This window comes from Lactuca serriola, chromosome 3 (assembly GCF_051521515.1).
Source record: "Lactuca serriola cultivar US96UC23 chromosome 3, Lser_US96UC23_V15, whole genome shotgun sequence".
NCBI classification, from domain to species: Eukaryota; Viridiplantae; Streptophyta; class Magnoliopsida; order Asterales; family Asteraceae; genus Lactuca; species Lactuca serriola.
This window is the reverse complement of record NC_136410.1, coordinates 16,546,383-16,570,664: the sequence shown is the minus strand read 5'-3', so window position 1 is coordinate 16,570,664 and position 24,282 is coordinate 16,546,383. Positions and strand designations below refer to the sequence as shown.

Genomic DNA, 24,282 nt, shown 5'->3' with positions numbered 1-24,282 from the left:
AGAACGGTTTTGGCTAAAATAATTAAGCAACTATCAAAGGACGATCTAAGGTTCGGAAATGATTTGTTGCTTGTGAGTAGTTGGAAGTATAGTATTGGATGGACCATGTTGGTATTATTTTGAATAAATAAGACTCTATTTAGAATAAGTTGTCATATGGCAAATATGGAAATGTTTCCATATTGGGAGTTGGATATTGAGAGTCTATGTCTAGATTAGAAACTTTTATACAAGAAGGATGTTCAAGGGAATGTACTTTGAATATGAGACTTCGCGTCTATGGAATTGTCTTGTAACAATTTCTGATAGAGTACTTTGTAATTTCATTGGCCAAGTCTTGGTGACTTTTGTGCTATGACTTTGCGAAAGGATCGTTGCATAAAATGTTAGAATCTAGCATATTCTAACAGTGGAAAGAACCTTGTGTTCATACACTAATGATAAGGATTGGAAATTGTGAAATGAGTTTCATTGGAAAGGTTTTCAATTGATCTATTTCACAAAGTAAGGGTCATAGTTAACATAGTGTGCATGCTCGGAGCATGGGACAACTATTGTTGTAATTCAAGTAATGAGTTGATTATCCGAAACATTAAACAATGAATAATGAGTAGTCAATATGGTGTTTAAATAAAAGTGTTTTATTTACACTCAAAAGTTTTGGGGCCATGTAGGATTAAGTATTATCGTTGTGTTTCATTTTGCATGTTTTGACTTCCAGAATAACTGGGTTATTCGAACCTCCACAGTCGGTCATACGTTGGAAGTAGGTATGAAGGAAAACTGTCATGAATCTGTCTATAGATTGTCTGAAGTGTTTAGACATAGCACAAGTTTGCTGCAGAGTTCATGAGTGCTTTGATAAGATTAGAGTATTGGATTAAACCCATGCTCACTTGAATTACTTCATGGATTTATCACGGGTGATTAGTGAGACGATAACATTGTAAGTTCTTGAAACTAAGACGTGTGAGTTGTTATTTGCTGGTCGGTTACACATTGATGATAAGTAAACGCACCAGTAACTTGGTGTTATAAAACTTATTGTTGTGTGCGATTCGATTGGTAGGTGTAAGCAAGAATTTGAGTCAAAGTTTGTCCACTCCTTTTACCCAAGGTGGGATAAAAGCGATATCTGTGGGCTCCTCAATGATTTAGTAATGACACCCTAAGTGCTTGGCCAAGACGGGACTAAGTTGATGTGTTCAATTGTAGTCTGTTGTCAGTCGTTATAAATCAGATGTCGGGAAACAACACATAGACAAAGAGAATGATTTAAATCCATGTCTCGTGTCTATACGATATCTTGAGAATGGAGGAATATATAATCCCTTATCTAAAGGACACGCTATCTGATAAGATCAGAGTTGACAACGGCTTTTGAAAGCTATGATTACTGATCAGGTTCTGAAGTTATGCAAAATAGTTATTAGACTTATCCAAGTGGGAGACTGTTGGATTAGTGTCTAAGTCCATAACTATTTTGGTATGTACTTGACCCGATTATGAGCATGGTCATTTTGGGTTGCCTTCACCATAGCAACTTGTAGGATGAATTAAGGAGAGAAATGTTTAATTATGATTTATTAATATATTATGAGAATAATATATTAAAGGAGAAATCATATTGTTTAATTAATATTAGTCAAGAATTAATAATGAATTAATTCTGTGGCTAAAAGAGATTAATTAAACTTAGGGGACTGGAATTGTAATTATAAGATAATTGCAATTGGGCTATGGATTACCTTGGAATAATAGGTTGGACGAATTCTATGGGGAAACCATTAGAAATCGTCCAAGGCATGTTCCAGAAGGGGTCCATGGGTTGTTTAGGGCTTAAGCAGTCAAATTAGGGTTTCCTTGTTAGATAACCCTAATTGCCTACCTATTTAAGGAGCCCCTAAGCCCCAAAAACCTGATGATTGAATCCTTAGGGTTTCCTGGACGTTTTGGAGCCTCCTTTCTCTTCTCCTCTTCATCTTGTTGCTTAGTGGTGTTTGTGACTCCATTAGAGGTGCAACACTTGAGGCACTAAGCTTTCTAAAGCCAAGGATTGATTGTTATTGCTATATAACAATCAAAGTAAGATCTAAACCCTAATTCATATGTTAATTTGATTACTAGTATGCTAGATCTAGGGTTTGTAAGTCTTGGAAGTTTATTGCATGTTCAAAGTAGAAAAACTAGATCCAAGCAATTAGGGTTGCATGAACACCATAGGATTGATGTTATGATCAAAACCCATCACTTGTAACACTGTAAATTTTCAACCAAAAATTTCATTTTAAAAGCACAATAAACTCATATATTGTATTTCATAAAAACCACATGTATCACAAAATGTCAACATCAAAACCACAATAAAATCAAATCCTAGAATCCTCAACATAGTCTCGAACAAGTGTGTACCATCATGTTGGCGCCTTCCCGCGGTCCTGAGAGGTACCTGAAACACATCACACATAACACAGTAAGCACGAAGCTTAGTGAGTTCCCCAAAATATCACACACATAAAATTATAAGCCTCTCATGGCTATAACTGGGCATGGACCCTCCAATCTCATGCGACTCAGTGTGGATCCTCCGGTTATGTGTCTCAGTGAGGACCCTCCGGTCTCACAGCTCGGTTGGGACCCTCCGGTCCTGTCTCAGCGGAAACCCTCTGGTCCCACAACTCCGGTTGGACCCTCCGCTCCTATCTCAGTAAAACACAGAATATAGCATATATATCCCACAAACAAAATGCATAATATCACATAACTCAAATAAGCACATAAGACCCTCCGATCACACATAGATACCACTCATGGTAAGTATAGTGAGAAGACTCACCTCGTAAGTAGGCTAAGAAAATGTGTACTCCTCGAACACGAATCACCAAAATCTAGCCTACAAGTAACAAGCATCTCTAATTAACACTTAAAGATCACAATTCCAAATAAACTCATGATAATCCCCCCTTAGGTCCTAGGATGGGTAAAAGACCATGAGATCTAACCAACATAATGGGAAAGGTGTGGACTTTTTACCTTTCACAGAAGCTCTGGACGAAATACCAACGGATCTAACAACCCTTTCTCGTTCCTTGCTCGAAATCCTTCCATTCTCTTCAAAAGATGAACCAAACACTCAAGGATTAGCTCACACACACTCTCTCTCTTAGCTCAAAGTCCAATTAGAGTTTCACACAGGGGAGTTGGGCAACTGGTGAGGTGGAAGTGAGAACATAAGTTTTCTTAAATAGGCCCCAAACACCGGAGATTAGGGTTTTCATCTCACAATGCCTACTCGGCGAGTCGGCTCTCTGACTCGTCAATTCGGTCATGAAACCCACGTGGCCAATCACGACTCTACTCGACGAGTTGAGGCTCCAACTCGTCGAGTTACTCAATAAACCCCAAAAATAAATATATAAATAATATACTTGGGAGTCCGGATGTTACAGAAACACTTAATATTATTATTAAAATGTGAAACATACACTAAATAATAAAGTGATAAGATAAACAATTTGCATTTTAAAAGAGACTTGCATGGATAATATGACATATCCATGATTTTTATAATTTGATTTGATTATTTATAATTATTGTTCATTAATTTTAAAACCACTTATAATTATTAATAAGTGAAAGAAACTTTTAAAAAACACTCATTATTATAATTAAAATGTTAAACATATACTAAAATATAAAGTGATAAGATAGACGATTTGCATTTTAAAAGAGACTTACATGGATAATATGGATAGTTTGACATATTAATGATTTTTAATTAATTATTGCTTTGAAGCAACACGAACATACAAACATGTATACAATAGTTAATTAAATATTATATATATCACCTTTCATAATATATGATCGATAATATGAATCTAATCTAATTTACATTAAACTTTCAACCACAACATACAATGATATTCTTAAAAGAATACTTAAACCATGAAAATATAAAAAAGAATTTTTATATAACAAACTTATAAATTAAAGACTTTAACATAATAACATGACTCGAAAATGGTCTAAATCCCTCAAACCAACACAAAAACTTTTATACTTGTTTTCTTTGTGAATTTTGTATGTGATTTGTATTTGTGTGTCTACTAAAAGAGATTGGCAATTTTATAGTAGACTAACCATTAATTGTTTATTAAACATATTATATAAGTTATAAAACCTTTGAATTGTTAATAATTATTAAGAAACTTTTGATTGGTATTCATTAAAATAAGAGGTTTCAAATACAAGAGGTGTTTGCAAATTTTTGTGGGGGTTTCAAATGCATGAGGTTCAAGTAAAAATGTCTTATTTATAAGTATAGTATGACTAGACAAATTCCCGCGCGTTGCGCAACATAGGTTAAAAATATATTTTTAAAATGTTGAAATATATATATTTAAAATGGTTATGTTATTGACATTAACTGTGACATAATATTTTGAACAATATTATTCATTGACATCAACCTATCTTCCTCATTAATAAAATTAAATATAATTATCTATTTAATTTTATTTTTAACAATTGTTATGATTGATTAATTTAAATTTTACTTATACGATTATTTTTTAATTTCAATAATGATGTTTATTTAAAATACATTTTATTTGTTGTTAACGTTATGTAATTTATAAATTAATGTTATTACCATTTAAAATTATTGTTCTTTAGTTTTAAACCAATTATTATTATTAATAAGTTAAAGAAGACTTTTAAGAAACATTTAATATTACTATTAAAATGTGAAACATACACTAAATAATAAACTGATAAGATAGACAATTTGCATTTCAAAAGAGACTTGCATGGATAGTATGAGATGTCCATGATTTTTATAATTTGATTTTAATATTTATAATTATGGTTCATTAGTTTTAAAACCACTTATTATTATTAATAAACGAAAGAAAACTTTTAAAATACACTTATTATTATAATTAAAATGTTAAAGATATACTAAAATAAAAAGTGATAAGATAAACAATATGCATTTTAAAAAAAAACTTATATGGATACTATGGATAATATTGCATATCCATGATTTTTAATTAATTATTACTTTGAAGCAACATAAACATACAAACATATATACAATATTTAAATAAATATTATCTATATCATTTTCTCATACTTTTTAATAAATGCTTTTTCCATGTGTCATTTTCTCATTTTTTTTTTATATTTTTTTAATTAACACATCACATTACACCTCAATTAATAATTGCCTAAATTGAAAATAATCAATAAATAACAATATTACTACTCATATATTGTATTTAATATGATTCCATCTAAATTTAAATTTTAAATTTTAAATTTCAAATCTAAAATGTCAATTTTAAATATTTTTTTATTTAAACCTTCATATTTAATTTTTTGTTTTATTCAACCCGTATAACATATGAGTTTCACAACTAGTATATATATATATATATATATATATATATATATATATATATATATATATATATATATATATATTATCTTATAAAAGAAATTTTACTGTCTCTAAAAATAGATTGAATATAATAATATTATTTTTTTCAAGACGTTCAAACCATTAAACTAATAGTACAAATAGAGAAAAATAAAATAATATTAAATTTTAAACTTATAATAACTATTATCATACGTATCCTTGACCTTGACGTTTTCTTTATGACTTTTTCCATTTTAATTGTCACTTAATCCGTGACTTTGTTGATAGAACACCTAAAAAAACATCATAAAATAGCCGCATATATATTATGTCAACCGGTAAATTGTTAATAAATCGGGAGAAGGCCTAAAAAAATAATCACCGGCATCACCGAATGGTCTGCCCACACCACCGCCACTCCATCGGACCACCATCTCACCACAATCTCTCCACCAATGCACAACTTAAAACCCTAGCCTAGAGCTCATCGCTGCACACCTACTACAAGAGGCCGAACTCCATCTGGGGTTGATTTTAGGTTTGGAATGTCCCTCTCATATCTGTTTTGGGCAAGGAACATGTAATCTATGTTTATTGTTGCCTCCTTTCTCACACAACAAACCCCTAACAGATCACCGGTAACCAATGTGTGTTTGTTTGTGTATACAGGCCTGAGTCTCGGCCGTCTCCTCATATCAATCTATATCTAGGCAAAAGGAATCGAATTTTGGCTATCACTCCTCAATACGATGAAAGTTTTATAGTTTTGCTTGATATTTGTTACGATTCGACGACGATGGATGGAGCTCACATTCAAATTTTAATCGGTTAAGGCATCCATGATTTGTAACTTCTATCTAGAATTTCTATTTAAGATATATGACGTAGGTTTCATGCTTTTGGTTGTTGTTATAGATATGAGAGAAGCCATCAAAGAGCAAGGGGTGATTGTGAACTTAAGGTCGGTGGTTTTCAGGGTTTAGGGTTTAGTTCAATTTTCAATTTACTTTATCTGAGCCCTAATTTCTTCTATGTTTTCAATTTTGGAATATGCATTCTATTAATGATTCTCATTTTAAATATATTGCTATCTATCAATTTTATTATTTTAAAGTTTTTTCATCTCTTTGCTTCACAATTTGTCAGGATTTATGTTAGAAGAGGAGTCATAACTGAAAGAATTCAGTGATTATCATGATACTAAAGAACCATGGATATTCCAGTATTCCAAAAGGGACTAGAACTGATATCAATCGGGGGTTTTGATCTCGGGAGGATGATACAACCAATGCAATCGCTTGGAAACCCTCAACCTAAATTCAAGGTTTGTCTTCTCTTTTAAACTTTAGTCGAGTAAAAAATGATTAAACTGTGAAAATTCAAGCTATATTCGTCATATCAATCATCGCATCTATGATCTTGCTCCTCACTAGAAATCAACATATTGTTGCTAAAATGTTCCATTAATTAAGTTTTCGGTTTCAAAAAAAACATCGAATACCTTCCCCTTTGGTATGTTTACATTTCATTTTTGCAGTGGTTTGAAATTTATTACTATTTGAAGTCTCTCAGGTTAGTATTATCTTTTAGCTTTGTTAGATTAAATCAATTTTATGTTTTATTTTCAAGTGGCGTTTCTTCACATTCTCGATTACGGTCTCTATCTAAGTAATCATGTTATATGGAGTTATTCGACACTGAAAGTTCGCCTTAATCATTTTTCTGTCACTTTCTTACATGGCCCGATACACTTTGTTACTTCCTATTTGTTGGTAAGTTTTCATGTTAACTGAGATTGATGTTTAAGCAGTATGCTCACAGAGTCACAGTAAGTGCCTTCAATATTGGTGAAATTTCAACCACCGTCACTATCATCATTAGAACGACCCCAAACACTCTTTAACATCTCTCTAAAACCCTAGAAACTACTACCATGGTATCAATCTTGTGGGACCAATCTTTGAACTTGTGGATGCATGCTAATGTCTTTGCCATTGAAGTTTTAGTAAATTACGGATTTTCCCTTGTAAATAAAGTTGATTTGGTCTTGGTTTTGTTTATAATATGAATTGTTTTATGTTTCAGGTGGATGGGTAAGTGGATTTACACAAAAAAACAAAGATTTTGTATGATATCTGATATCTTTATTATAAAGATTAAGAATATAAAAATCGCTATATAAGTTTTTCATAGTTAAATGTTGCAGGTAAACTAAATAGTGGTTTTTTTTACTTGAAGATTATGCACTACTATCGAAAAGGCAAGTATTTGGTGCTAAATGTAAGTTATTTTAGAGAACTGGGAACATTTCCATTATTTGGTTAAATAAAAATGGATAGATGAAACTTTTATCTAGATTAGTTGGTAACATGGGTTATTATTTACCTACCTATTTAGAGTGCAAGCCTATTAAAGGAAAAAAATGATTTTATGGTAAACTTAACACATTTAGATCTTTACTTATCTCTCTTTCATTTTCAAGTTATCTTTTAATTATGTATATGATAAAATGGAACATTAAGTTTTATATTTCGTTTTTCTTCATTTATATTTTACACTAGGATAGTATTTAGCAAATCTTTTGAAGGACGGATAGAGGAAAGTTTAATATTTTTTTGTTCATTTTATTACAACAATGTACTACAACACTTTCTGTTTTTTCTTACTATGGCATTGTACTTTGAAAAAATCTACTCACATATTTTTTTTGTTTGAATGACATTGCTAATAATGGGTAAAGTTTTCAAAGCACATTGTCATAATAAGAAAAAACCCAAAGGGGGATGTTATTATAAACAAACAACTAAAAGTAGATTGTAATTTTGTCTACTGACACTTTTCTTTAAAGATAGATAGATCAACCAATCTATAATAGTATATGTGTTGGTGAAATGAAAGTAGGGCAATATACATGTGCTTGTAATGAAACAAAAGTAGGCTGCAATGTATTGTGTATTTTCCCTTTGTCCAACTAATGCGTCTAATATTTGTATTTTCTTGCAGCTTGAGTATAGAGTGGTTAAAAAATACTAAAAGAAAACCTCAAGTTCATCACATTATTAAATGATCCAAAAATTAAACAAGTTTCCCTAGAGAATCAGATACTTGAATGGGTTTTTTGTCGAAAATGATTTGTCTGTAAGAATTTGTTTTTCGGAAAATAACAACATACTTTATGAGTTGTGATTTTTTTTTGCTACCGTAAATTATGATTCAACTAGGATTGATGTTGAAGTATGCATAAATAAACAAGTTAAACTATTCATTTTGTAGGTTTGAAATCCGTTAATTAATACAAGTTGCATCAAACGGGTGCTTATCTTGTAGATAAAATGAAAAGATTCTATATTAATTTAAACAAATAAATAATAAAAGGAATACACTATTAATTTTGTAGTGCTCTTTTTATATTAATTTATACATTCTAAATCATATATTTCTTTTACATCAACTTTTTGTTTGGTAATCTGAATTCAAAAAATGTATCTCTAACTTCCAAAAGTTATTATTCCGGTTAAGATTTTAAATGATAACTTTGATTTTTATATTATAAATTTATTTTTATATTAACTTTATATTTTCGGTTTTAAATTGTGGTAAAATAGATTTATAAAGTAGTTCAAAGTGATTCAAAATTCCCCCAACTATACTTTCATATATATGAAACTGTTCACTGTTTTTACCGAGAAACTATTTGAAGTCTGCGAAAAAGGAAATAATCACCGGAAGGAAAATCTTTCTTGGAGCTAAACTACAATAACACCCTGCATTCACCACCCATCGTATTTTGCAGGTACGTCCGCTACTTATTCTTTGGAATAAAAAGTTCTTATTCACATTCGATCAATACATTAAAAACACATACCCAAAAACCGCAAAAGTAACCATGTACGTCCGTTGCTTATTCGTTGGAATATAAAATGTTCCCAGAGATAAACTATTCAACGTCCCTGGTTTGAAATGAGTTCTTACTATGTAATTTCTTTTTTATTTTTATTTTTTAATTTGGTCCTTTTATGTTTTGTAATTTGGTTAATACCTAATGGTTTAATGATTTACTCTAACAGCCGCAAAGAAACTGTTCACTTAAATGAACTAATAACTGTTAGAAAGAAAATGAATAGTTAATTGAAACTAACGCTTCGTGATATTTGTCAATACATTTAATATGACATGTTTCCTAAAACAAAGTAATCGTTAAACTTGAACAAATCATTCTCTGCATATATATATATATATATATATATATATATATATATATATATATATATATATATATATATATATATATATATATATATATATATATATATATCACAACATAAACAACATACATACATTACTCACTATTTGCAAATATGACATGAATTTGTATGCCAATGTGTTTGTGCACGGGTTGTGTTTTTAATTTTTGGGTCAAAAATCCACAACCTTTATGAACGGGTTTAGCAACGAAAGTTAAATTTTGAAAAATGAATGAGGGGCCACGAGAGAGGCTCGACACTTTTTCAGCATTAAGCCATATACTAAAATCCTATAAAAATTAACGTTTTAATATATTCTTTTTGTCTTTTTATATTTATTTATAGTTACATATTTAGACAGATTCGATTTAGCAATTTGGCGATGACGGGAATATGTATTGATTACAGAAGACAAAAATGAGTGTTGGCCTTTATCTTAGCATCGAAGCAACGAAATTGTATGTCTGTGTGAACACTTTCACTTCCATGGGAATCTTTATTCTTAACTCCTTTCAAATTTAAGTAATATGATTTGCGCCCTCTACAACAAAAGTTTTATAAAACTAACCCTTTTGGTATACAACTATACTTACCATAATCTTCATTTGCTTGTTACAATGGAGTGACACCCTAGGTTGCTAGAAACTTATTTGAAGCGGGATTTTAGTTCGAAAATGTATTTTGCATTAATGAATATATTGTTGGAAGATACGTGTAGGGTGATGACGGAGAACCGGATTCCTAATGGATCATGTAAGTTTACTTTTTAAACTGATATTTTCATCATATGTTTAGGTTACAAGAAATCCAGTTTAGCATAATCCAAAAGGATACATGTGTATCTAGGCACAGAAACACAAGCCAAATCGTCAGAGATTTTATTTTCGTTTAGAAGTAGAAGAGCCGAGAAAATTAATGGTTCTGTGTACTGCTAAAAGGAAGAGTCGTATATATACATGACAAATTAAAGTTTAATCTTCTAAATTAGTTAGGAGAATCTTGAATTTAATAGTTTAACCAGTTTTTCCAAAACTGACGAGTTTTGTCAATTTTACCATAATCACCTACTAGAATTAGTTAGGGACCACCGCTAGGGCTCTGCCTCTTGGATTCCGCTAGCGGCGCCGACCCTAGGACCTGTAAGGGGGCACGACCCCTTTGTAGTGGCGTACCTTTGTGGAGCCCGAGGGATCCCGAGCCACTGCTCCGATTCCCACATGTAGTGTAAATTTTTTTTATGTTTTTTTCTATTATGTGCACCGACTTAAAATACGAGTGCCACTACTAATTTAGATTTATTCGGGGAAAAAAAAATTTAGTGTCACCCCTACTAAAGTGTTCTGCGTCCGCCACTGCCCTTTGACCCATGCGTTTCTATCGTGCCGACTTTTAATTCGATCTTTTATATATATATATATATATATATATATATATATATATATATATATATATATATATATATATATATATATATATACTACACATCCAAACAATAATATAGATTACAAACAATAAATCTTTTAGTTCACATCTCAGTTTTAATTACACAAAATGTCAAATGACACTAAAATCAATGATTATCTTAAACATGTTTAAATACATTTAATATCAAAACTATACATATATTGTCAGATATTTCTAATATTATCACGAATGTACGTCAACATATTTTTATTTGGTTAAAAGATTAAAGGAGTATATACTTAGATCGAACTATATTGAATCCTGTGCATCATTGTTTATTGGCACACTGACAAATTTAAATGCTTTGTTATAATGATGCTATTCATTCCAATGATTTTTAACCTTCTTAAATCAGTTAGGCTAAACACATTAATAGTAAATGACACGCTGAACACATTGTTCTTATGATTTGTGATTTGAGACAAAGAGTTCAAAATTAATTTATTGTTATCTTGGTTAATTATCTACAATTTATTATAAAGTAAACAATTCAAATTGCATTATCTTTACATACACATAGAACTTATTAGATATGTAATAAGAATAAACAACAATTATATTAGTATCAAACAGTTTTATTTCCCACCTAAACTAAAACTTATATCCATCATTTCTTGTCATTGTCGTCAAAGTATGTGGACTGATCAACATACGAATTTAAACTTAAAAGTTAAAGAGACATTTTACCAACCCATAAACTTTGTAGGGACCAGAATTAAATTTATCACCAAAATGAAGGATTTAAGTCCCTTTCATGAAAACGTCTTCGCGTTGCCTATCACCGCCGAGTCTTGATCTCTTTCTTCCACGTCTACGCGTTTTTGTGTCATCATTTGCGTCTTTGCTCAACTACACCCATTATCTTTTACTACTTTTCCTTTCTAATCCCATAATGAGACCCATTAAAAACATTTTATTATTCAAACTACATTCATTGACTATTTCATCAAACTTCGACACACGCTTCCTAGAAATTTCCACGATCTTCCTATATATCAATATATGTTTCAGCTACTCTTTACTTCACTCCACACTCAAAAACTTCATCTGGGTTTCAATTAATTAGTACAAAGAACTCGAATTTACAATCTTATTTCACTACAAAGTTGCCGTCTTTAAGCATGGAGAATAACAATCGATCATCTTTCTGGCAATTCAGCGACCAGCTTCGTGTTCAGAACAATAATCTTTCAAATCTCTCTCTTAACGATTCCATTTGGAGCAGCTCATATGTGTCAAAACGGCCAGAAAAAGATCGCCGGAATTTCGACATCCGGGTTGGTGGGGATGTCATCAACCCCAGCACCGTTGCCACCGGCAACAATTCCGGTCCATCAAATTCAGACTTCAACGGGTTCAACTTTAACTGGAAGATCGGATCCTCCGGTAGCATCGGATCAACCAATCAGAACCCAGTTGGTGATTTTGGGATCAATGGTGGGTTCAATAAAGGAATTTATTCGAAACCCAGTTTAAATCTTAACCAGAATTTTAATCAGAACAGTAGCAGCAGTAAAGTTGTGAATGGGAAAAGTGAAGGTGGGGATGATAAACAGGGTTATGGAAGTAAGCATTGGAAGAACAAAAAGAATCATGGTAACAACAAAAGCAGCGTCAATAACAACAGTGAGAAAGATGGAGCTAAGAACAATGTAGATAAGAGGTTCAAGACTCTGCCACCATCGGAATCTTTGTCGAGAAATGAAACAGTCGGCGGTTACATTTTTGTCTGCAACAACGACACCATGCAAGAGAATCTCAAGAGGCAGCTATTTGGTACGCTTCCTCAATTAATGTTTCTGTGTATCTAACTTTTTGTATTCTTTGTTCAATATTTCAAAGAATCGTATTAATGTTGGTTGAATATTTCGTTAAATATACTCGCAAATGATACGTATGAAGTCTAATTTGATCGTTTCTGATTGTCATGGCAGGTCTACCACCTCGTTATCGCGATTCAGTGAGGCAAATCACACCTGGTTTACCTCTTTTCCTGTACAATTATTCCACCCACCAACTTCATGGAGTTTTTGAGGTATGCATATATAGTCGTTCTTTTCAAAACCTGAATCATGTTTAATTTTGAGAAAGAGCAAACGCCCATTTTCGCTGAATGACACTGATTTGCATCTAATTATGCAGGCTGCAAGCTTTGGAGGTACGAACATTGACCCATCTGCTTGGGAGGATAAGAAAAACGAAGGTGAATCTCGTTTTCCTGCTCAGGTAATTATTCTTTGCTTCTTCTAGATGACTTTGATCTAAAGTTAACGCATGATCAAAACTGGTAATTAACTTAATTTTGGTGGTTGTATTTGGTCATATATAATATAGGTGCGAGTCATGACAAGGAACGTTTACGAGCCATTAGAGGAGGACTCTTTCAGGCCGATACTTCACCATTATGATGGCCCTAAATTCCGTCTTGAACTCAATATTCCCGAGGTAAAATTTTGAACGTTATCTAAACACCAAAAATGTCATGGAATTTCAACACGAGACCTTATACTATGAGAATGTTTTTTCTTTTGTTGGGAACACTTGCAGGCTATCTCGCTCTTGGACATATTCGAAGACAAGAAAAACTGAAGGGTGTGGGGGCGTGGAGGTTTCTTGGCCACAATGGAAAACATATACTCAAAAGTAGAAGAAATGAAAGGAAGTTTTTTTTTTTTTTTTTTGGTGTACTTGTCACCGATGTGTATAAGTCGAATAGATCTTGGAAGAAAAAAAGAAGAAGAAGAGGAGCTGAAGAGAAGTGTAGAACTATGCCTACTTATCGATATATTTGGTTATATTGATCTAAAACGAAGAAAACTTATATTACGTTGTCAATATGTTACACAAAGGTACTTAGCGGTTTTGAGGCTATAACAATACGTTGAATGAATGTCTTATCGTTCATCCCAGTAGTAGAAACTAGAAAGGCTGCTATAGAAAATGAGTAAATTACATCCTCATGATTTCCAAAAGTTTGGTTCCCACGTTTTACGCTAATATACAATTTTAGTATAACTTTTTAATGTTGACACGACACATCCTCATGATTTCCAAAAGTTGCACCCATTTCCTTTAGTCTATTACCATTATTTATTGGGTTAAACTAGAAAAGTAACGAACTTTGGTTTTTGTTCACATTAAGATAATCATGTTTTTTTCATACACATTTGACCATCAAACTTGTTTGACCTTTCAAAATAAGGTAATATGACTAGTAATTAATGGTAACATTAATCTATTATGAACATTTCAAACAAATTTAATTGTCAAATGTGTACAAAAAAAACATGGTTACCTAAATATGGACAAAAACTAAAGTTCATTATCCATTTTTGTAATATTTGGTTATTTATGTTAAGGGCAAGTAGTCATAAGATCCATTGATGTGACATGAAATTGGGTTGGCCGATCTTTATGTATGAGGAAACGGTCAAGTCTTGGGCTAACCAGTTTAGGCCCAACTGGTTAGAGGTTAGGTTCTTAAGGGGCTAGGTTGTATATGTTTTAAAGACCTAGCAACACAACCCAACCCATGACTAGTAAGGACTGAACTGAGTTAAACCAAGCCTAACCTAATTGTTCATTGATTGTTGGAGACTAATCCCAGGGCATAGTCTCTGAGGCGGTTCTTGTCCAATATTGTTAAAACGGGTAATAAACTTTGGTTTTTGTCCATATTTAAGTAACCATGTTTTTTTCATATACATTTGACCAATAAACTTGTTTGATCTGTTCATAATAGGGTAATATTACCGTACCCTAGTATTATTTTTTCTGTTATGTTTTGACATTTAACATTTTAACATGGACATTATCACCACCACCATTAAACCTAGATTGAAACAACTACTCCTCCATTTCTTTAACAAAACAGTTTGTCATCCTCACTGCCAAATTTGTTTTGCAGAAACAGTCATCCTCACTACCAAATTTGTTTTGCAGAAACAATAAACGGACATTCCATTTTAATTCCTTTATAACTGCAAGAAAAATCCAATTTCCTCGAAGCTTACATACATCACTAATTGCTCCTAGTATTGAGTGGCCCTTAGATTGTTGAATATAACCTTTAATTCATCACTGATATATAGTATTAATAGGGAAGAAAAATAAATATTTGTTGAACCATCATTGTAGCATCCAAATTTTCAATCCAAATTTTTTATTTTAAAATTCACATAAAAACATTTTTCATAAAAATCATCCTAAAAAAATCACAATTGTCAAATACAAATCATGTAACGTCCCAAAATTTCCGAGTAACAATTTCATTTTAAATAAGTCAAAACCATTTATTCATTATTCTAAAAGACGATTATAATAAAAATATTCTCAAAACATCATAGTAAAATCATAAACAGTCAGTGCAGAATAAATTTCCAGGGGATGCAGTGCAATCAAGTCGAACTCTTCATTTTGAACACAGAAGTACCTAAAACATTTTAAACATAAACCGTAAGTACAAAGCTTAGTGAATTCCCCAAAATACTACAACATACATACATATATACATACATCAGGCCCCACCCGACATCCATCGGGCCCTGTCCGGAAATACATACAAACACATGCTAGAGTCACACATACAACTAGAATCCTATAACATAACAATGGGTCGACATTGATGCCTTCGACCCGCAAATACTATGAGGAGACTCACCTGAACTATTCAACAAAAGCCCAACAACTACCTCAACATCAAGACATCCAACCCAAGCTTCCTAAAGCCAAACCGAAACAAATTCTATCCAAGTTTCACGAAAAGTCAAAACTGGTAAAAAAGTCAACGTTCAACTTAGTTAAAGTCAATGCCACATCGTGAGAATGCAACGACAAAACAATCGTGATTCTGGACACCATCACGTCGTAACACATCTTATGTCACGTCGTGACTTCTAGTCAGAAGGCCAAAATCATCATTAAGTGCTTAATCGTTTTAGACCAAGGCCCATAACCTCAGATCTAGTTCCTAAATAGCTTCATAATGGATAAAGTTTCTAACTTCTCACATCATGAGAATTACTTCTCATCTTTCATTTACAACTGTGAATACAAAGCTTAGTGAGTTCCTTAAAATACCACATACAACACAACACAAAATAACAATTATGGGTTATCAATAACCCTGTAGAATATCCGAAGTCGCAGTAGGCAAACAGTGCGCCCTGTGGGTTATCAGCAACCCTGGAGACTACCTGAAGTCTCAACACATACAATATCACATAACACGGTAATAACACATAGACCCAGCTGGTCAACACATATATTCTACCACATATGTAAGAATAGTGAGGAGACTTACATTGCGCATATGACTGATAAAATTCACATCCGAATTGCCGGAACTAGACTCCGCCTATTAATTACACAAACTAACACTAATTAATAATTAAGGTAATTTCCATACTCCACTAGTCCCAAGCCTAGTCTAATCCACATTTAGGGCAAAATACCATTTTTCCCCTTCCAAGACCAAAACCCTCACAATTTCACCTAAAGGCACAATTGGTCAATAGTTAAAGAAAGTCAAAGGTAAACACTTTGACCTTACATCCAACGCACTCAACTCTACGTTGGGCGTAGAGCAGACGGCTGGAAGGAAACGGGTTCACAACTGGCTATGTTGGGTGTAGCCAGAATTACGCTCGGCGTACACGGTCTCAACTCAAAATCTAACTTTTAAGGTCTTAATCACATTTGACACTTAACCCCAACCTCAAATCTGACTCTAAAAGGTATCCTAATCCATGAAGTCTCGGAGTTTATTGTAAAGACCCAAATTTCTCTACTATTAATGTGAATAGTATTCTTTAAAGTTTAATTATTAATCTAACCATTTATTTTGTTTAAATTTAAGTTAAGGGGGTCAAAATGTAAGAAAATGATATGTAATCATATATATGGGTCATGGAGTCATTTTCTCATATTTTAGGGGACTAAATGAAAGTTATGATGTATTTATGTAACATCCGAGTCACCGGGTATTTCCCTTCGATTTAATTAAGTGTAATATATTGTAATTTTAAGAAAGGTTGTACGCTAGGCGTACATAGTGTACGCATGGTGTACACGATTGAGGCGCGAAGCGGGGGGAAGCCTTGCGTACGCTGGGGGTAACTTGTCCAGTTGCAAACCCTAAATTTTAGGGTTTGCACCATATATAAAGACATTAAATCTGTCCCAAACCTCATTCCCTCAGCCTCCACTATCCCTAAAGAGTAGAAATCTAACCCTAAACCCCTTGCATGCTTTGTGAGCTAATTTGGTGCACTTTTGGGTGATTTTGAAGAATAGGAAGTTAGAAGAAGGAGCAAGAACATGAGAGGGGCTTGTAGATCCAGGAGTTTAGCATCTTTTCTGACTCATTTGAGGTATCAAGCTTCAAGCTTAACCATTGCATGCTTAGTTGCAGTTTTGGGGTGTTTAATGTGGCATTTTGACTCCATAGTTGAGATTTCTTGTGTTATGGTAGTTCCAGCCCCTAAGAGCTGTCCTTTTGAGCTCTTGGAAGCATTTAGAGCCATAAAAATCGGGCCTTGATGGTTAAGCCACAACCATGCACATGTTAGATGGTCACAAAGTGTGTTTAAGGACTTAAATCATGTCTTAACCCCCACAACCTCCTAGCCAAGTCCGAATGTATAGAGAGAGATCCACAAAAGTTGGGAACTCTCTCAAGGATACAACACTAAATCAACTCTATCAACATGTTTCCTAAGACCAGAAACCCATAATCCATGTCTTACATTTAACCATTCATTGAATCCGTCCCTTGCCTGACAGTATGATCACTACCAACTACGCGGGAAAAGAACCCAAACACATCAATCGCAGATTTTCCACAAATCCCAAATCCATAAGATACACCAAAAGCCTTTAATTAACCTGTGACTCCCTGAAACCCCATTCCAACCATTGCTCCTACGAGCAAAGATGAGAATTCCAAGAACTCCACATTTACGTCCAATCCTTAACAACTCAGGTATACCCCCATCTGGAAAAACACCCAAGACATCAACAAAGAATTTTTGATTTGAGACTTCATACCCAGTTTCTAACCATGATAATCAACCCCCTCAAAACAACTTGCAAGCAAACATGATTGTAATGCAAACATTCCATCAATGCACTAATAACGAAAGTACCATAATTAGAAGAAATCAACAATCATGATCATTCAGCCCGCAACCTATGTCTAGAATACCCTTACAAGGTCCTCAGCATAGGTCTTGATTGCCAACGAGCCCACAACATGAGTCTAAAATACCTTACCCGGCCCTCAACCCATGTCTAGAATGCTCTTACTATTACGCCGATCTTGTCGACATACAACTTTCTCCTGGAAATTCGAGATCCATATCACAGGCCTATGGATTCTCAACCTCAATCCACTGCCTTGCAGGGACCTAAAAATGTCCCTCTCAACGACAACCGTTCACAAGGCCATAACTATACCACGCCCAATTCCTTTCACTGAATTAGCTGCTTCCAATGTAGAGCCCAACGAAATCATGGTCGTACACGACCCTAGAATAGGATAACAGTTGCACCCTTGATCCAATTCAAAGGCTATCACCACCAAAGAACCATGAGTATAATTTGAACCAAGCCCCAATGCTATCTTGTACAGCCCACACACACCCCTCTTGGCAATACACATAATGGATTACCACAATGCACATCCTTAGGGAACCCATAACCTCATCCAAAAAGAGAAAAAAATACCAGAATTCTATCGAACGATGAGCCTCAATCATTAACAGAAGACATCCTCATGATAGATTGAAACAAGATCCTATACTTGATTGAGACTGAACAGATTCCGCCAATATGCAACCAACTCGAGAGGACTTCTTAGGTGATCCTAAATGTTACCCAAACCCAAGCCTGCTAGGAACCAAAATTCCACACCACCATTGAGGATAAACATACCCAAATACCAAAGGAACATAAAACATACTAAACTCGATGATAGGTTGGCATATCCATAGAACTTCAACTGCCACAACTTGAAACCTTCAGAGAACCTTTGTTGAATGACAAACGATGTGAACAATAATCAAGCACACATTGACATTAAATCGAATGAACCAAAACCCTCGCAAATCAGAATGTACCAAATTCTAAAATTGAATCCCTGATCTATCTATGCCCAAGCTAGACTATAATTAGAAATTTATACACCCAGCTGGTAATTTCCCTCCTCCATTGATATCCAACCTAAGTAATCCTAACGGCTCCTTATCTATTCATTGGCACCCCCAAAAGGAACCAATAGCTGCAATGAGCTTCTTGATAACCCACCTCTTGCCGAGTGACAACCATGTGTCTCTTGAACACATGCATATGATCACCACCTACTATATACCCTTTCCTTGACCAAAAACTTAATCGAGATCCCACATACTCGCACCACAGATCCCTAAAACCATTATCTCAATACCATGAACCCGAATAATTCGATGATCCTCCAAGTACACTACCCAGTTCTCCCCTACTTAGGGTTCAAACTACCACCCACTGGTGTTGAAACCAAACCATAAATCAAACCGGCTCTACCAGTACAACCATCCCTGGCCTTGGAATGTATAACACACGTAGGATGATCTTCCAAATAAGGATCAAACAATCCTAAGAGAATCCTGAATTTCAGTTGAAGATCTCAGAAATTTTCCAATCATGACCACTTCAACATTAAGTATTTCATACAAAAGCATAAGCAAATACTGAATGACAATCCAAAGCATGCCTTCCTTGCCTTGCAATCCCAACCGACAATATGATACTTGACCTGCCTATATCCCAAGAACACGGACCCTTGATCACATCACAAAGCACCCATACCACATCAAACTACCTTCGCACTCCCACACTGATATATTATCACCAAACCCCGCGACCAACAGACCCCAAGTTGGGCTTACATCCCAACTTTGAAAGTCGCCAGCCTACTCACTCCTTTCCCGAACTTGAAAAACTAAAAGGGCAAAATCCCCACCATAGATAGCGACATACCAAACCATCAATCAACCCTTCTACTCGCAAGTGCAATCCCCAAACCGATCAAAATGTTCGCTCCATTCTTGAGTCCCGCAACTCGAATGCACGGCCTCGAGCCAAAACCCTCGAGACCTCAAAACCAACAAGCTCATTTAGGTCTCCACCAATCAATCCAAACTGATTTCCCCACTGGGGCTGAACAATTACCAGACCCATCCTCATGCCTGAGCAACCATAACCAAAGATTGACAGATACGGAGCTACTGCCACGAATCATGGTATCAAACCATGTTATCTCTCCCACCAACCCTTAGAATCCCCTAGACTTTCCTAGATTCGAGTATAGATCCTATGCTTCTAGTAGTACGTACATACTACCTTCCACACCTATCCATATTTTCCTCAAGGATCTTCTCATTTCCTTCAAGACCTAATCATAATAATACTCCCGATACCTACTCAACAGCGAAGCAATCGCACTAAAATACTTCCTAGGCTCTCCTAGGATTCCCACCTCCCCTGCCATCAGCTGCTGAAGAGATCCAATCAATGTCAGCCAACCACTTCATGAATATAATTACATGCAACAAAACTTAAATAATATTTCTACTAAAGGATCCAACCCTACAACGGTTGGACTCAAACAAGAGCTGCATAATAGGGCCAAATCCTTCACTCTAAAATTATTTAACCTTTATAGCATGTAACTTATTCTATTCATGTGATGGTTAGCTCACATGAATGTGAGTCCCACAAAGCACAAAGCAAGAAGCATTCAAGTAGTGGAGTTGACTAGCACTAAGACACAATAAAATCAGGCAGATCATCATACGAAATTATTGATCTCCATCTCCCAGCATCTCGGATACACCTTCGCCCTTCCCTCACATTCTCAAGAGTGGCTAATCATTCCTCGTGCTGACCCACTATACTGCACCCACTCATGAATCTTCCACTAACCTGCATCACTCATGTATGCTAGCCATACATAACATTGAACCCTATAGACAGTCAAATATTTGATCCTACCCTAAGCCCTTCATCAAAAAAGAACAGAAAATAAGGCCAAACCAAACATTCTCAGGCTATAGAATCTTATTTTTGTACAACTATGATGCATACACTAAGTAACTATAGTAATGATGTCAATTCCATATAAAGAAGAACCATAGGCTATCAGACATCATATAACCAGACAATTCTATCATGTAATTCCTGAAGATCCTTAGCCTATCACTAACATGCTATTCTAACATATCAAAATAACAGTGTGGTAATTTGGGGTCTACTTACTGGCTCTGGCTGATCATACACATCGCATCCTCCTTGATTACTTTGAAAACAATTTGAAAATCATTTTTAAAATCTTTTTCCTAAGTTTAAGATTGGATTCACACAAGTGTTCCACCAATTGACTCAAACCAAAGCTCTGATACCAACTTGTAACATCCCAAAATTTTCAACAAATTTAAACCGTTAAAAAAGAAACCCATTTATTAATGAAAGTGTTTACAAACTATTATTCCAAAACATTATTTAAAATCAGAGTCTCCCAAGATCCAATCAGTTGTAAAACCAAGGATGTGTATGGTCACGTCTTCGCCTTTCCACAATCTACTGGAGTACCTGAAACCATAAACCAAATTTGTAAACATGAAGCTTAGTGAGTTTCCCCTAAGTACCAGCGCACAAAAAAATCACATATATCAATAACAGCATATAATGGGTCCACAGCTAAAAGATTGGATTACCCCTGGGCCCATAGTATGAGTCTGGCTAGCCTATTAGGCTCACAACTCATATCTGGCTTACCCTTGAGCCCACAACATAAGTATGGCTTGCTCTACCCAATTAGTCACTAGAATGGAATACCAATGTTCATCCCTCAGTACGAGTCTGGCATACCAACCGGTCCTCAGCTCGTATCTGGAATGCTACTGAGCCCCTAGTATGAGTCTGGCATGCCCCACCCAGCCCTCGGCTCACATCTGGAATGCTACTAATCCCTCAGTATGAGTCTAGCATGCCCTACCCGGCCCTCAGCTCATATATGAAATGCTTCGGGGTTTGTTGGCTACAACACAAAGCAGTACAACCTTAACCCACACAATAGCTAAACATATACAGATAATCATGCAGACAAAATCACAAGTAGTCCTATAGATCTACCAGACTAGCATAATCATGCATATCTATTCCCTACTCAACATATCAGTGAATAGCAAAATATCAAACCAATGGGCCGGCCTTGGTGCCTTTGACCTGTAAATACAGTGATAAAACTTACCTATTGTTCTGATCCATAGCTGATGAGGTCCCGACTCTGAATCTCTGCTCCAACCGACACCTATCAATCCAAGTAACCAATATCCATCAGAATCCTAAAATACCCTTGAGATCAAACTTGGTCAAAGTTAAAGTCAACTGGTCAAACCCACTGAGTTAACTGAGTAATCCAATCGAGTCGAGTCAGTATGTGTACACGGAGTGTACTCCGATGGTACGTTGGGCGTACGCAGCATCGCAAATCCAAAAATTTCATTAAGAGCTTAATGGCTTAATCTCTTACGTCCAAACTTCATATCCATGGCTAAAATACTCTTAGGAGCCATAAAGTCTCCAACTTTATGACCTAGCATGTCCACTAAGTGCTTAACATAAGGTCTTGTTCCATTAAGACCTTCTAAATGATGCATGAAGCAAAACTAACCATTTGGAACCCATTTTTATGACTTAAGACCCCTCTTAGGGTCTGAAAGGACAACTCAAAGGTCAAGAACATGCCATATTCAAGATCTAGCATTTTGGGACCAAAAAGCTCCATAAAGACATCCAAATCTAGATCTATATGTTATAGGGATAAAGTTGCAAGCTTTATACCTTAGAATGGTTACAAATGATGTAGAGATCCCAAATCCAAGTGTTCTTTTCCTTCAAGATGAGCTTGACTTCCTTCTTTCTTCTAAGGCACCAAAAACACACCTCTAAGCTTGAAAAGGCTCCTCAAGGTGAAACTAGGGTTGCACAAACATTTGATAGGGATGGAGGCAGTTAATGTGAATGAAGTGAGACTATATAAGAGTGGATAAATATGAGACACACCCTAAAAATTAGGGTTTCCTTAACCGGTATGTACACACGGCGTACTAGGGTGCACCCTAGTATGATCAGCGTACACCACATACGCATGGTGTACTCCGAAGTCCAAATTATGAAAATGCCACTAGGGCTCCTTTTGCATAATTTCTTGAACTTTAAGGACCAAAATGCAATACATCTTCAATATAACAATCAACAATGGAAGTACTTCAAAACCAGATGTTACAAATAGCCATGCAAGACCATAAAGTTGGAAATATTATGGTTAAGGAAATCATTTGAGGACTAGATCTGGATTTTGGACAAAAGATCTTAAGAAATTAAGCTCTTAATAAAAAGGAAATGAGGCAGTTGCATGCGTTGGGCGTACCCTAGGTATGTTGTGCGTACAAGGTCAACGACCCTGCTTCTAGTCAAGACTTGAGTATGTTGGGCATACTCAGCTGAGTTGACTCAGTTGACCTTGTGACTTTTTCACTTGACCAGGATTTGACCAAGTTTGACCTAAGGGTATTTTGGGTGATTTGAGTTGTAGTTAAGATTTGTCACTATCTGGTGTATAGGTGACTGGTAGAGCTGATATTCGGAGCACTGACTTATTCAACTACTTGTTCAGACTGAGAGATGAGTGTTCCTCAGTGTACTTGTGGGTCGAAGGCACCGATGTTGAACCACTAGATTATGTATCTTGGTATAGAGGATGTTGCTATGTTGTAGTGATCTGATAGATTTTGTGTTGGCATAGAGGATGTTGTTATGTGGTAGTGATGTGTAGGTCTGCCTTTTGTGTGTTGACTGGTTATATAATTATCTGTTATTGGATATATGTTATATGTTGTGTATATGTCCACATGGTATGGTGGGGTTGAGATTGTACTGCTTTGTGTTGTCAGTCAACATACTCGGGCAATCCAACCGGAATATTGTGGGTCAGGGGTAATCCAACCAGGAGGTTGTGGAACCAATATGTATTGGGCAAGCGAACCGGAAGGTTGTGGGTCGGGGTATTCCAACCAGAAGGTTGTGGGCCAAAGGTAATCCAACCAGGAG

At 34.9% G+C, this 24,282-nt stretch overlaps 1 protein-coding gene and 1 long non-coding RNA gene across 21 annotated transcripts; both read left to right on the top strand.

Moving 5' to 3' along the window:
* The first annotated feature begins 5,718 nt into the window (after positions 1-5,718).
* Positions 5,719-10,644, top strand: LOC145091571 (uncharacterized). Of its 20 annotated transcripts, none has more exons than XR_013702224.1 (7): positions 5,719-6,005; positions 6,095-6,252; positions 6,341-6,386; positions 6,572-6,749; positions 7,632-7,705; positions 8,429-9,218; positions 10,027-10,644. It is a non-coding gene; the product is annotated as an uncharacterized LOC145091571 (long non-coding RNA). The 20 variants fall into 20 exon arrangements; XR_013702222.1 differs by adding an exon at positions 7,511-7,551 and having other exon boundaries at positions 7,632-9,218; XR_013702221.1 differs by adding an exon at positions 7,511-7,551 and having other exon boundaries at positions 7,619-9,218.
* Positions 10,645-12,059: 1,415 nt separating this feature from the next.
* Positions 12,060-14,169, top strand: LOC145091569 (DCD domain-containing protein NRP-B-like). Its single transcript, XM_079029314.1, has 5 exons — positions 12,060-12,909; positions 13,068-13,168; positions 13,276-13,359; positions 13,468-13,578; positions 13,681-14,169. Exons 1-5 carry the CDS (start codon positions 12,255-12,257, stop codon positions 13,720-13,722), a joined length of 993 nt encoding a protein of 330 aa, XP_078885440.1. The 5' UTR covers positions 12,060-12,254; the 3' UTR covers positions 13,723-14,169.
* Positions 14,170-24,282: the final 10,113 nt, after the last annotated feature.

What these genes read in the sequence shown, in the direction of transcription:
- LOC145091569 (XM_079029314.1), top strand. Translation starts at nt 12,255, where the DNA reads ATGGAGAATAACAATCGATCATCTTTCTGGCAATTCAGCGACCAGCTT. An exon ending in TCTCAAGAGGCAGCTATTTG is followed by an intron (nt 12,910 to 13,067) that starts GTACGCTTCCTC and finishes TTGTCATGGCAG; the next exon opens with GTCTACCACCTCGTTATCGC. An exon ending in TTGAACTCAATATTCCCGAG is followed by an intron (nt 13,579 to 13,680) that starts GTAAAATTTTGA and finishes GAACACTTGCAG; the next exon opens with GCTATCTCGCTCTTGGACAT.